Raw genomic sequence first — 13,890 nt, 5'->3', positions numbered from 1 at the left:
TTGACTGGGACTTTGGGGAATCAGTGGATCTGCCCTGAACTTCATCTGAATCTGAACTGGCAGCTGGGGAAAAGGATTAACCCGGTATTTGCATTCTTGTAGCGCTGGACTGACCCAAAGCCTGAATTTCTTCCCTAATTATGGCTCTAACATCCGTGGGCGTCATTACCCTTTCTTCCAGTTAGGTCTGAATGATGCAGTCTGGACATAGTTTTTTAATATACAAGTCCAGAAGGGGCTGCATGCATAAAGCACATTCTTTATGTTTGGATTTGTGTGTCCTTTTCTTAGTCTAGGAAAGAGGAGGATATAGAAGAAATAGATTAGCTTAGTAGGCGGAGAATATTTACACTCACCCAGTGAAGCTGAAAGGTACCGGTTCTGGAGGCGGGGGCACCCATCCGGGTCTAGGTAGTTCGTCCTCTCTACCCTGCCGTCCCCTGCTCGTGGATCGCTGTTCTTTAGGGCGACCACTGCTGCTTTTGCTTCTTTTTGTGCTGCCCCTCTTAGGCTAAGTTCACATTAGCATTGCGTCAGGCGCAGCCGCGGCGACGCATGCGTCATGCGCCCCTATATTTAACATGGGGGGCGCATGGACATGCGTTGCACTTGCGTTTTGTGACGCATGCGTCACTGTGGTGCATGCGTCAGGGCGCAGAGAACGCTGCAAGATGCAGTTTTTTCTGCGCCAAAAAACATGCAAAAGTGGACGCATGCGTCACAAAACGCTGCGTTGTGCATGCGTTTACATCTGCGTTGTGCGTTGCGTCACCGACGCTGCACCGCACAACGCAAATGTGAACGTAGCCTTAGCGCTTCCATCCTGGCTGACAGGACGCAGCGCCTCTGCGGGTGGGTGCACTTTATCAGCCGGTGAAGACATGTTGCACACACCGTCTCCCCCGCATGCAGCCATTTTTTAAAACTGGCGCCACATCTTCTGCCTCTCCGGCCCTCCTCCGGAAGCGTTCCAGCCACTTCCGAGTCAGACGCGCCGGCTACTATCCCCGCACGGTAGGACAGACGCCGGAAGCCTTAAAAAAGCCAGCCGGCATCCCACCGCTGCAGGGCTCCTGCGCGCGTCCTTGTGGAACCGGGTAAAAATACATATTCACCATCGACGCAACTGTAAAAGTCTGATCTGTCGAAATATAAAATTAGTTCACCCATACGGTAAAAGTCAACGAAATTAAATATCCAAAAGTGCTGTATCCCTCAACAAAATTAAATAAGAAGTGCTTAAAACGAGGTGCGTACTCCAATTTGGTAGCATTTAAAAGTACAACTCGGCATGCGAAATTCGAGTCCTCGTTGATGGGAAAAAAATGCCAAAGTCGCGGGTCTCAGAAAATGGTGACACAAACCAATTTTTTTTTTCTTCTAAAAGTTAAAAAAAAATTAAGTCACAAATTGTTTAAAAAAAAATTAAACTATACGAGTTGGTGTTTCTGTAATTGTAGTGACCTAGGAAAATTATGTTGTCGGATCATTTTTACCGCACTATGAAAGACGTAAACACAAAATTAAAAAAAACACTGGGGGAATTCTTTTTTTCCCCAAGAATAGAGCAGGAAATAGGTTGTCAGACATTATTACGCCTCCTATCTGTACAATACAGGTTATAGCAATGCCATAGGGTCTGGCGATGTCTGACAACCTGACTACCACGTGGAGGCAGGCTCAGCCATCTGCACAGCGGTGAGGGTCTGAGCACAGAGAAACAGTCGCCTGTCCCGTCCCCATGTTCCATACACCATGTGGGACGACCTGGAACCACTGCGGCAAGTTACACGGCGCCCGCCTCGTGTCCGCATCAAGTTACACAAACATTAGTGTTGACTTTGTAAATATTTTCCGCATCATGATGTCAACACAAAGCAGTGTCTGAAGATCACGTGGGTGGCATGCATCGAGTATCACACAGGATAGGATTAGATCCACAGCTCAGCAGACGGTATCACACAGGAGAGGATTAGATTCACGGCTCAGCAGACAGTATCACACAGCAGAGGATTAGATACACGGCTCAGCAGACAGTATCACACAGGAGAGGATTAGATACACGGCTCAGCAGACAGTATCACACAGGAGAGGATTAGATACACGGCTCAGCAGACAGTATCACACAGGAGAGGATTAGATACACGGCTCAGCAGTCAGTATCACACAGGAGAGGATTAGATACACGGCTCAGCAGTCAGTATCACACAGGAGAGGATTAGATACACGGCTAAGCAGTCAGTATCACACAGGAGAGGATTAGATACACGGCTCAGCAGACAGTATCACAAATAAGTTAGATCCTGTAGAACAGACGATTGTGTTTGCAGCTGGTTTCCGTTCCTGTGTATCAGTGACGCTCCGTTTATTTGCAGGTGCTGTCAGAGACATGACTGCTGTTACGGCGCTCTGTCCCGGGCCGGCTGCTTCCCGCTGTATCAGCCGTACATCTTCTCCTGTGCCGCTCGGACAATCACATGCGGTAATACCGATCTCTGCTCCCACCTGATTGTCAGAGTCCCCGCAGCTCAGACGCAGGGGTCTTCATGCTCTGCCCATGTATGTGCAGCTATAGCATTCTGTCCGATAACCAGGAGGCTCAGGCTGAACAGAGACCCCATTATCCATCTGTTCTACAAGGACATCCCCTCCCAGTGTCCGATCATGTATGGGACAGGCAGCATCGTCCATATATACCACGTCTATGGGGAGATAATATATTGTCAGCTCTTGGGTCGGGCCCCCGTATAGTAATCACCATTTTCTCTGGCACAGATGACCAGGATCTTCATGGATGCGCAAGACGGAGCTGTGAGTGTGACCGGGCGGCTGCCATCTGCTTCCAGACATTCGATCATCGATATTCCAGGAGCCACAGCAAGAACATGCCAAGGAAGGGATGCGAGGGGCCACAGCCGCCATGTGAGCCGTGCACCGTGTGAAGCTGATGCATGGTGGGGGTTCAGCCAGCAGAGGGTCTTATTAAAGTCGCCAAGAACAGACAACCCCTTTAAGGCAAAATAGACAAGGTGCCGTCGGCCATGACAGGTCGTGCGGACCACAGTTTGCTCTTCCTTGGGTCACAATGCAACCGGGACAAGCAAATCACAAATGGTTGGATTATTTCAGGCTTGCTTGTGGCGGTTGCAGACCCCTGGGGGTCACAATAAGACCCCATTCCCCTGCGTTATTCGGCAATGTTTGGCCACATTCACTCCCTTCTCGGATTCTAATCAGAGGGCAGAACGGCATGTTTAATAATGCCCAGTACAATCTTTAGCCTCTTTCTACCTTTAATTGTAACTCCAAGCATAAGGTTCCTTTGTTGAGGAAATTTAAAGGGAACCCGTCAGGGTGTATTTACATATGGAAATCACAGTATGGCCATGTAGGCGCTGCTCCCCCGATAAAAATGACACTTTTTTGTAGTAATCCGATGTGTTAGTCAAGAAAAAGCCAGTGCAGAAGCCATATGCAACTCAGCTAAAGTGCACAGGGGGCATGGATTGGGAGAGGCAGTTCACGCCCCAGTGCACTTTCAGCCTGATTTACATATGGTTTCTACACTGGATTTCTCATGATTGACAGGTAGGTGTCAGCTTTACAGGGGCACGGGTGTGTATACGGCCATACCGCTGCTTCCAAACCTACCTGCTGACGGGTTCCCTGTAAGTGACTGGAACCATAACATATAAAGTTCAATCATAGTAAGACGACGTGTAATCTTACCCTTCTGTTGGCACCACGCGCTTCTGTCTTCTGAAATCGAGAAATAAAGAAATGCAGAACGTAAAATTATAAAGTGCAGTTTTTATGAAAAACAAAACAACGAGAATCTGCAGAAATGTGGCTGCAGCTTTTGAGGTGACTGGAGCGCAGCACAGGTTGGGACAAGTCACTCTTGCTGCAGCTGTGGAGATGACTGGAGCGTAGCACAGCTTAGGACAAGTCATTCTAGCTACAGCTGTGGAGGTGACTGGAGCGCAGCACAGCTTGGGACAAGTCACTCTTGCTGCAGCTGTGGAGGTGACTGGAGCGTAGCACAGCTTAGGACAAGTCATTCTAGCTACAGCTGTGGAGGTGACTGGAGCGCAGCACAGGTTGGGACAAGTCACTCTTGCTGCAGCTGTGGAGATGACTGGAGCGTAGCACAGCTTAGGACAAGTCATTCTAGGTACAGCTGTGGAGGTGACTGGAGCGCAGCACAGCTTGGGACAAGTCACTCTTGCTGCAGCTGTGGAGGTGACTGGAGCGCAGCACAGGTTAGGACAAGTCACTCAATATTTGTGGATTAAACAGAAGGTTCAGTTAGGAGCAATATTGTGTGTCCGGCTGATAACAGAGAACAATTCATTGTAGTTTTACTCGCCAACAGAGACAGGACGCAGGAGTACCGTCAACGAGTGAGTTTTGCATAGATAGTAAAACCTGGGAGAAATCCTTCGATTCCCATTTTTTTCTAAATTAAAAATGGACTGAAAAAGTTCTAAAGATTATCTCCCCCTAGAGTCAGGGGATGAGTCCAGCGCCTGCTGGGACGTGTAGTCTCACATTGTCTAACCATAGCTCTCAGTAACCGGATTTATTGTGATCTCCCATCATGCACTATGAACGCTTAATCCCCCAGGGAGCAGAAACAAAGCACCGCAGGGGCGGAGCCTGGTTGCGCGGGGGTGTGGACACAGGATGAGAGGAGCGGCTCAGATGTTTAGGGTGGAGATCGCCTTCACCACGGTCACCCCGGAGGCATCTTCCTCCTGCCGGTTATTGTCCGCGTTATTGCTCCGCTGCTCCTGCGCCTTCTGCCGGTGTCTCTCCTCCTGACGCCGCTTCTTCTCCTGCCGCTGCTGATCTTTCCTCTGCTTATTGCTTACCTACAAAATTTCATCAACATTAATTTGAAGGGGAGACCAATAAAAAAAAAAAAAAAAAAAAAGAAATCCCTATCCGACAGCAGCGGACCATTACAGATTATTCCTGTCTACAATCATCTGGAGCGCACCGCTGCCCTCTCGGATTTCTGCTCCTGATGATTGACAGTTCCCTTTAAGGGGTAAATTATATGAGGCTGGAGTGTATAAAAGCTTCCCCAAGGGCCGCCACTCAGCTTTCCCAAGTCCCTGAAGGCCAAATCGGCCAAGTTATGCAGCCATTAAGGAGCTGGGCAGGATCTGTTCAGGAGTCTGGAAAAGCTGGGTGATGATCCCAAGAGATGCTGTAAGGACAGTGGCAGACGTGGCCGCTATTCCTACCATTGTTCAGCTTTTTGAAGGGATAGTAAGGAGAACTAGTCATTAGGTGACATCCGATCTGCCAATCAGGGGTCCGGGAAAGTGAGGCGACAGCGTTCAGGCCCCGGAGTACAAGAACCTGATACTGGAAACATCCAGAGAAGCCGTTTACCTTCTGGCTGATGTTTTTCTTGTTCTGCTCCTGTGGGTCATCCCTGGGCCTCGGCTGCCGGCCCTGCGTCCTGTGCACGGCCTGTTCTTTCTGTGGGGCCGGAGGGTGCTGGGGTCTTCTTTGGGGGTCCAGCCCTTCGCAGTCTCCCGGCTCCCATGTTGCTGATGAGTATGAGCAGTCGCTTCCCTCAGCTGCACAGTCTGCATCATCTTAGGAAAACGTGGACGTCACTGACACACTGTTACGACCCGTCAGCGGTCTGGTCTGAGACGTCCGATTTGTAAGGGGGCACTCACCGATTTGCTTCAGCTCCTTGATCTGGAGGACGACTTGGATGGTGGACTCGATGTCGTAGCTCTCGGCCTCCAGACTCTGCAGGATGAGGCTGACGTCCTACAAGCAAACACTGCTCTGTTACAGCAGATCTGGACGCCGTTCAGGGGACGGCGAGACATAAAATATCGCAGAACATCCTCCCTGGTTCCCGCAATCATCTTACCGCGCAGCCAGTGGCGTTCCGCACTTTCTGCACCGCGTCCCCTCGCAGCTCTGCCCGCTCCTCCGATAAGTTCAACTTAGTTTTCCCCTTCCGGTTGGAGACGTCTTTGGAAAGCATCTGAACGTGGAGGAAGAACCACAATCAAGGAGCAGAAGATGGCAGTGAGGTGGGAAGATTGCCCTTTCTTAAAGGGGTTTTCTACCTTTAAGAAACAAGGAACCCGACTGTTACAAGTAACAAGATCAGAAAGTTCTAACTCTCCCTTGGTGAAGCACCCACTGCCCGACACTGCTGCGGGCTCGGTGTATTGTTCGTGACGTCTCCGCTGAAGCCAATCACTGACCTCAGCTGCAGTTAGACGATAGGAGTCACTGAGATAGTGATTGGCTACAGCAATGTCAACAATATGATCGGCGCAGAGGTGCAGACCCGAGAGGGTGAGTACTATCAGATTTCTTTCAGATGACTACGATGTAATTAGTCGCTGTCCCCGGTGATACGACGTGTCGTCTCGGTTACCTCTGTCTGCAGGTGGGCCGGCGTCTCGGTGTTGTCGTTGACGGGGCGGACGCTGTCATAGTGCTCTCCGTAGCGGTAGGCGATGTGCAGCTCCCGGGCGTTGGCCTTGTCCGAGCCTCGGATCTGTGTGGACAGAGCAGAATCCTCTGAGCGCTCGGGGAAAGGTAAATGTTCAGCAGAATTTACAGTTCTAGCTGCCCCTCTGCCCAAAAGGCAGAAAAAGAAAGTTACATATCTCCATCCTCCATTTACCCTGCACGATGCTTGATGAATGCCGCGCACCTGAACCTGTTTTTGCCTCTTACAGATCTCCACAGGCTGCGCTCCGTTTCTTCGTGGCGGCCTTTAGCAGCTCATGGCATGTATTGGAACAAAGGATCATCGGTGTTTGTGGCGTCGCCAGTGTGGTATGAAATGAAGGAGGTTCTTTGTTGGTTTTAATACTTTTACACATAATATAAATTTGCTATCGCCGCACAGTAAAGTGATCACGTCGTTCATGCTGGGCAGCAAAACAATACACAAAAGACTGCCAACGCGGCGACACGATCTATGCAACATCGCGAGCGGAGCAGAGGTCCGTTACCTGCCACAGCGGGTTATTCAGTTGGTGAATCACCACGTTCACTTGGTTGTTGCGTGCAAAAGACACAATTGCATCATTACCAGCAAAGGTTCCCGGCTGCGCCAGGTTCTGAACTAGAAAGAAAGAAAGAGATAGTGAGGACAGAACTACAATGCAGAGCAAAAAGAAGTAAAAAAACAGAGGGAGACGGAGCGCCGAGGGGAAACAAGAGGGGCAGACGGAGCGCCGAGGGGAAACAAGAGGGGCAGACGGAGCGCCGAGGGGAAACAAGAGGGGCAGACGGAGCGCCGAGGGGAAACAAGAGGGGCAGACGGAGCGCCGAGGGGAAACAAGAGGGGCAGACGGAGCGCCGAGGGGAAACAAGAGGGGCAGACGGAGCGCCGAGGGGAAACAAGAGGGGCAGACGGAGCGCCGAGGGGAAACAAGAGGGGCAGACGGAGCGCCGAGGGGAAACAAGAGGGGCAGACGGAGCGCCGAGGGGAAACAAGAGGGGCAGACGGAGCGCCGAGGGGAAACAAGAGGGGCAGACGGAGCGCCGAGGGGGAGAAGGGGGGCCGAGGGGGAACAAGAGGGGGAGACGGAGCGCCGAGGGGGAACAAGAGGGGGAGACGGAACGCCGAGGGGGAACAAGAGGGGGAGACGGAGCGCCGAGGGGGAACAAGAGGGGGAGACGGAGCGCCGAGGGGAAACAAGAGGGGGAGACGGAGCGCCGAGGGGAAACAAGAGGGGGAGACGGAGCGCCGAGGGGAAACAAGAGGGGCAGACGGAGCACAGAGGAGGAACAAGAGAGGGAGACGGAGCACAGAGGAGGAACAAGAGGGGGAGACAGAGCGCCGAGGACGAACAAGGGGTGGGAGACGGAGCGCCGAGGAGGAACAAGGGGGGGAGATGGAGCGCCGAGGAGGAACAAGGGGGGGGGGGGGGAAAGAGACCGAGCAGGAACCAGTGGGGGGGGGGGGGGGGGGGGGGGGAGGCGGAGCACCGAGGAGGAGCAAGAAGGGGAGACGGAGCACCAAGGAGGAACAAGAAGGGGAGATGGAGAACCGAGGAGGAAGAAGAAGGGGAGGCGGAGCACTGAGGAGGAGGATAAAGCGAGGTGATAAGATGCAATGTTCGTGGTTCTCACCGTGTCTGTCAAATGGAACGTCGTCCTCCACAAAGGGCTCAAAGTCATGGCGATGCTTCACCATGTAATCGGCGGTCTCCTGTCGGTGTCGCAGGTGATTCCGGGAATGTCCCTCCAGCTGATCCCCCAGAGCATGGAACAAGCAATTACTGTGAAGACACAAGGGAAATATAAAACCAAAAGACAGGGATGGACGAGCCAGGGCTGAGGATGAGGACTTGTCAGCTACGTTCTAGGCGTCCCATGGTGGCTCACCGCAGGGTCTACACCTGCGGCTCTGGTTCAATCTGGGAGGAGATGGAGGTCGAGGAGGAGTCTGGTTGGTCCTTAATTGGTCCTCCAGCTGGTACTCACCTTAGCTCATGTATTTTTAATTGTTTTTACATGTGCGTTTTTTGTCTAGCATATTTATTTGTATCATAATAAATGTACTCATTTTTATAATGGTGATCCTTGCTTTGTATACCCACTTTTTTCTTCGTTTTTTCTGATCTGCTGGTGATTATAGCACAGACCCTGCATAGGGACATCACCATGGTGTACGGGCCGTAGAGACACTGAGAATCACAGCTGTAAAATATCCTGATAGAACATCAGCTGTGAGAACAACCTCCGTCTCCTCCCAGACGGCCCAAGAGCCGTAGGTGTGTATGGAGGTGCAGACAGTGCAGGGTTCAGGCTCTAGGTGTAGATGCTGCAGTATAGGAGCAGTATGGAGGTGCGGACAGTGCAGGGCTCAGGCTCTAGGTGTAGATGCTGCAGTATAGGAGCAGTATGGAGGTGCGGACAGTGCAGGGCTCAGGCTCTAGGTGTAGGTGCTGCAGTACAGGAGCAGTATGGAGGTGAGGACAGTGCAGGGCTCAGGCTCTAGGTGTAGATACTGCAGTATAGGAGCAGTATGAAGGTGCAGACAGTGCAGGGCTCGGGCTCTAGGTGTAGATGCTGCAGTATAGGAGCAGTATGGAGGTGAGGACAGTGCAGGGCTCAGGCTCTAGGTGTAGATACTGCAGTATAGGAGCAGTATGGAGGTGCGGACAGTGCAGGGCTCAGTGTTGTGAATTCCGCTCTTGGGCTCCCTCCGGTGGTTGTAAGTAGCACTTTTGTGAATTCTGCTCTTGGGCTCCCTCCTGTGGTTTTGAGTGGTATTGCTGCTTCTTGGATTTAGCATCAGCAGCTGCTTCCACTGATCGTCTTTCTGGCTCGGCTATTTTAGTCTGGCCTTATCCCTCAATCAATGCCAGTTGTCAATTGTTCCTGCTTGGAGCCACTGCTCTTTTGGATTTCCCTGACACTCTCTCCAGTTCAGCAAAGATAAGTCCTTGCTTGTCCTTTTGCAGTCCACTTGTTGTGGACTTTATTGTTCTGCACATTCTATGTTTTGCTCATTTGTCCAGCTTATCAGTATGGGTCTATTCAGCTAAGCTGGAAGCTCTGGGCTGCAGATTTTGCCCTCCACACCTTTAGTCAGGTGTGGAGATTTTTGCATATCTCTGCGGTGGACTTTTTCTAGTTTTTATTACTGACCGCACAGTGGGCTTTCCTTACTATCTATCTAGCTAGAAGTGGCCTCCTTTGCTAAATCTTGTTTCATACTACGTATGTCATTTCCTTCTCCTCTCAGTGTCAATATTTGTGGGGGGCTGTCCTATCCTTTGGGGATTTTCTCTGAGGCAAGAGAGCTTTCCTGTTTCTACCTTTAGGGGTAGCTAGTTCTCCGGCTGTGACGAGGTGTCCAGGGAGTGACAGGAACATCCCACGGCTACTGCTAGTGTTGTGTTAAGATTAGGAACTGCGGTCTGTATAGTTACCACCTGCTCAGAGCTAGTCGCATGTCGCTCCTAAATTACCAGTCCAGAACAGCTCAGGCTCTAGGTGTAGGTGCTGCAGTATAGGAGCAGTATGGAGGTGCGGACAGTGCAGGGCTCAGGCTCTAGGTGTAGGTGCTGCAGTATAAGAGCAGTATGGAGGTGCAGACAGTGCAGGACTCAGGCTCTAGGTGTAGATACTGCAGTATAGGAGCAGTATGGAGGTGCAGACAGTGCAGGGCTCGGACTGTAGGTGTAGATGCTGCAGTATAGGATCAGTATGGAGGTGCGGACAGTGCAGGGCTCAGGCTCTAGGTGTAGATACTGCAGTATAGGAGCAGTATGGAGGTGTGGACAGTGCAGGGCTCAGGCTCTAGGTGTAGGTGCTGCAGTATAGGAGCAGTATGGAGGTGCGGACAGTGCAGGGCTCAGGCTCTAGGTGTAGATGCTGCAGTATAGGAGCAGTATGGAGGTGCGGACAGTGCAGGGTTCAGGCTCTAGGTGTAGATGCTGCAGTATAGGAGCAGTATGGAGGTGCGGACAGTGCAGGGCTCGGGCTCTAGGTGTAGATGCTGCAGTATAGGAGCAGTATGGAGGTGCGGACAGTGCAGGGCTCGGGCTCTAGGTGTAGATGCTGCAGTACAGGAGCAGTATGGAGGTGAGAACAGTGCAGGGCTCAGGCTCTAGGTGTAGATGCTGCAGTATAGGAGCAGTATGGAGGTGCAGACAGTGCAGGGCTCAGACTCTAGGTGCTGCAGTATAGGAGCAGTATGGAGGTGTGGACAGTACAGGGCTCAGGCTCTAGGCGTAGGTGCTGCAGTATAGGAGCAGCATGGAGGTGCGGACAGTGCAGGGCTCAGGCTCTAGGTGTAGGTGCTGCAGTATAGGAGCAGTATGGAGGTGCGGACAGTGCAGGGCTCAGGCTCTAGGTGTAGGTGCTGCAGTATAGGAGCAGTATGGAGGTGCAGACAGTGCAGGGCTCAGGCTCTAGGTGTAGGTGCTGCAGTATAGGAGCAGCATGGAGGTGCGGACAGTGCAGGGTTCAGGCTCTAGGTGTAGATGCTGCAGTATAGGAGCAGTATGGAGGTGCGGACAGTGCAGGGCTCGGGCTCTAGGTGTAGATGCTGCAGTACAGGAGCAGTATGGAGGTGCGGACAGTGCAGGGCTCAGGCTCTAGGTGTAGATGCTGCAGTACAGGAGCAGTATGGAGGTGCGGACAGTGCAGGGCTCAGGCTCTAGGTGTAGGTGCTGCAGTATAGGAGCAGTATGGAGGTGCAGATAGAGCCTGAGCCCTGCACTAGGTGTAGGTGCTGCAGTATAGGAGCAGTATGGAGGTGCAGACAGTGCAGGGCTCAGGCTCTAGGTGTAGGTGCTGCAGTATAGGAGCAGCATGGAGGTGCGGACAGTGCAGGGCTCAGGCTCTAGGTGTAGGTGCTGCAGTATAGGAGCAGTATGGAGGTGTGGACAGTGCAGGGCTCAGGCTCTAGGTGTAGGTGCTGCAGTATAGGAGCAGTATGGAGGTGCAGACAGTGCAGGGCTCAGGCTCTAGGTGTAGGTGCTGCAGTACAGGAGCAGTATGGAGGTGCGTACAATGCAGGGCTCAGGCTCTAGGTGTAGATACTGCAGTATAGAAGCAGTATGGAGGTGCGTACAATGCAGGGCTCAGGCTCTAGGTGTAGATGCTGCAGTACAGGAGCAGTATGGAGGTGCGGACAGTGCAGGGCTCAGGCTCTAGGTGTAGATGCTGCGGTACAGGAGCAGTATGGAGGTGCGGACAGTGCAGGGCTCAGGCTCTAGGTGTAGATACTGCAGTATAGGAGCAGTATGGAGGTGCGGACAGTGCAGGGCTCAGGCTCTAGGTGTAGATGCTGCAGTACAGGAGCAGTATGGAGGTGCGGACAGTGCAGGGCTCAGGCTCTAGGTGTAGATGCTGCGGTACAGGAGCAGTATGGAGGTGCGGACAGTGCAGGGCTCAGGCTCTAGGTGTAGGTGCTGCAGTATAGGAGCAGTATGGAGGTGCGGACAGTGCAGGGCTCAGGCTCTAGGTGTAGATGCTGCGGTACAGGAGCAGTATGGAGGTGCGGACAGTGCAGGGCTCAGGCTCTAGATGTAGGTGCTGCAGTATAGGAGCAGTATGGAGGTGCGTACAATGCAGGGCTCAGGCTCTAGGTGTAGATGCTGCAGTACAGGAGCAGTATGAAGGTGCGGACAATGCAGGGCTCAGACTCTAGGTGTAGATGCTGCGGTACAGGAGCAGTATGGAGGTGCGGACAGTGCAGGGCTCAGGCTCTAGGTGTAGATACTGCAGTATAGGAGCAGTATGGAGGTGCGGACAGTGCAGGGCTCAGGCTCTAGGTGTAGATGCTGCGGTACAGGAGCAGTATGGAGGTGCGGACAGTGCAGGGCTCAGGCTCTAGGTGTATGTGCTGCAGTATAGGAGCAGTATGGAGGTGCGGACAGTGCAGGGCTCAGGCTCTAGGTGTAGATGCTGCGGTACAGGAGCAGTATGGAGGTGTGGACAGTGCAGGGCTCAGGCTCTAGGTGTAGGTGCTGCAGTACAGGAGCAGTATGGAGGTGCGGACAGTGCAGGGCTCAGGCTCTAGGTGTAGGTGCTGCGGTACAGGAGCAGTATGGAGGTGCGGACAGTGCAGGGCTCAGGCTCTAGGTGTAGGTGCTGCAGTATAGGAGCAGTATGGAGGTGCAGATAGAGCCTGAGCCCTGCACTAGGTGTAGGTGCTGCAGTATAGGAGCAGTATGGAGGTGCAGATAGAGCCTGAGCCCTGCACTAGGTGTAGGTGCTGCAGTATAGGAGCAGTATGGAGGTGCGGACAGTGCAGGGCTCGGGCTCTATGAATTCTCTGCCTATGGGAGCACCAATATGGCGGCTCCGGCTTCAGCGACTGCTGTGACTGTGGAGCACTAATATGTCGCCTCAGCTCGCCGCGCACGCTCCTCACCCGTCTCCCGGCACCTCTCGCAGGCGCAGCCCCAGGACTTGCAGCTGGTTGGCGAAGCTCAGGAATTCCTCCGGGTCTCCGGACTCTCCACTCCGGTTCCGCCGCTCTTTAACCAGAGCTCTCCGCGCTGCTCGTTCATCCCTCTTCCGCTCCAGTTCCGCCTTGTTCCCGGGCCGGGAACGGACACTCTGCTTCCTGGACATGACAACAACGGACAAACCTCAGAGACCGGCAGCCGCAACAGCTGCGGAGATACTTCCGGCATTCACAGAGCACGTGGCCAAAAGAGTGACCATAGAGAGGCAAGCGCTAAACCAGACACGCCCACACTGGCGCTCTACCTGGACCAAAGTCCTCCAGCCATAGAGATACATTAGGCTACGTTCACAAAGGCTACCTGCACACTTTGCGGATTCCACTGCGGATTTTTCCACAGCGGAATTCCAAAATCCGCAGTGAAAACCCGTTGCGGTTTTTACTGCGGTTTCTTATGCGGATTTTCATCTGCATTTTCCTATTGGAGCAGGTGAAAATCAGCAGAAAAGAAGTGACATGCTGCGGAATGTAATCCGCTGCGTTTCCGTGCGGCTTTTTCCGCAGCATGTGCACAGCGTTTTTTGTTTCCCATAGGTTTACATTGTACTGTAAACTCATGGGAAACTGCTGCGGATCCGCAGCGGTCAAATCCGCTGCGGATCCGCAGCGGTCAAATCTGCTGCGGATCCGCAGCAAAATCCGCAAAGTGTGCACATAGCCTTAGCGTTGTGCGGTGCAGCGTCGGCGACACAACGCATGCAAAACGCATGCACAACGCAGCGTTTTGTGACGCATGCGTTCATTTTTTGCATGACTTTTGGCGCAGAAAAAACTGCATCATGCAGCATCCTCTGCGCCCTGACAGTTGCGCCAAAATGATGCATGCGTCACAAAACGCAAGACAACGCATGTCCATGCGTCCCCATGTTAAATATAGGGGCGCACGACACATGCGTCGC

At 52.7% G+C, this 13,890-nt stretch overlaps 2 protein-coding genes across 5 annotated transcripts in view; one reads left to right on the top strand and one right to left on the bottom strand.

Annotated features, from left to right (window-relative positions):
• Positions 1-3,791, top strand: part of LOC143770554 (phospholipase A2-like) — a 69,382-nt gene extending 65,591 nt beyond the window's left edge. For 2 of the 4 annotated variants that reach the window (XM_077260259.1, XM_077260258.1), the window contains exons 4-5: positions 2,376-2,482; positions 2,776-3,791. In XM_077260259.1, the coding sequence (XP_077116374.1) occupies positions 2,376-2,482; positions 2,776-2,942 (274 nt within the window). In that variant the 3' untranslated portion in view covers positions 2,943-3,791. The remainder of the gene's footprint in view (positions 1-2,375; positions 2,483-2,775) is intronic. The other 2 variants (XM_077260257.1, XM_077260260.1) reach the window with 1 other exon arrangement.
• Positions 3,792-13,221, bottom strand: OTUD3 (OTU deubiquitinase 3). Its single transcript, XM_077260256.1, has 9 exons — positions 12,896-13,221; positions 8,134-8,282; positions 7,008-7,120; positions 6,422-6,544; positions 5,903-6,019; positions 5,700-5,796; positions 5,404-5,612; positions 4,248-4,874; positions 3,792-4,030 (listed from the first exon to the last, which is right to left on the bottom strand). Exons 1-8 carry the CDS (start codon positions 13,096-13,098, stop codon positions 4,701-4,703), a joined length of 1,185 nt encoding a protein of 394 aa, XP_077116371.1. The 5' UTR covers positions 13,099-13,221; the 3' UTR covers positions 3,792-4,030; positions 4,248-4,700.
• Positions 13,222-13,890: the final 669 nt, after the last annotated feature.

The sequence above is a fragment of the Ranitomeya variabilis genome, chromosome 4 (genome assembly GCF_051348905.1).
Source record: "Ranitomeya variabilis isolate aRanVar5 chromosome 4, aRanVar5.hap1, whole genome shotgun sequence".
NCBI classification, from domain to species: Eukaryota; Metazoa; Chordata; class Amphibia; order Anura; family Dendrobatidae; genus Ranitomeya; species Ranitomeya variabilis.
The sequence above is the reverse complement of the archived record's forward strand: the minus strand, read 5'-3'. Positions and strand labels throughout refer to the sequence as shown.

Bases quoted from the DNA above. Each gene is read 5' to 3' on its own strand.
- OTUD3 (XM_077260256.1), bottom strand. From the start codon at position 13,098: ATGTCCAGGAAGCAGAGTGTCCGTTCCCGGCCCGGGAACAAGGCGGAA. The intron at 7,121-8,133 runs GTGAGAACCACG...CTTTCTTTCTAG, and splicing joins CGTTCCATTTGACAGACACG to TTCAGAACCTGGCGCAGCCG. The intron at 4,875-5,403 runs GTAAACGGCTTC...GAAATTTTGTAG, and splicing joins AGAAAAACATCAGCCAGAAG to GTAAGCAATAAGCAGAGGAA.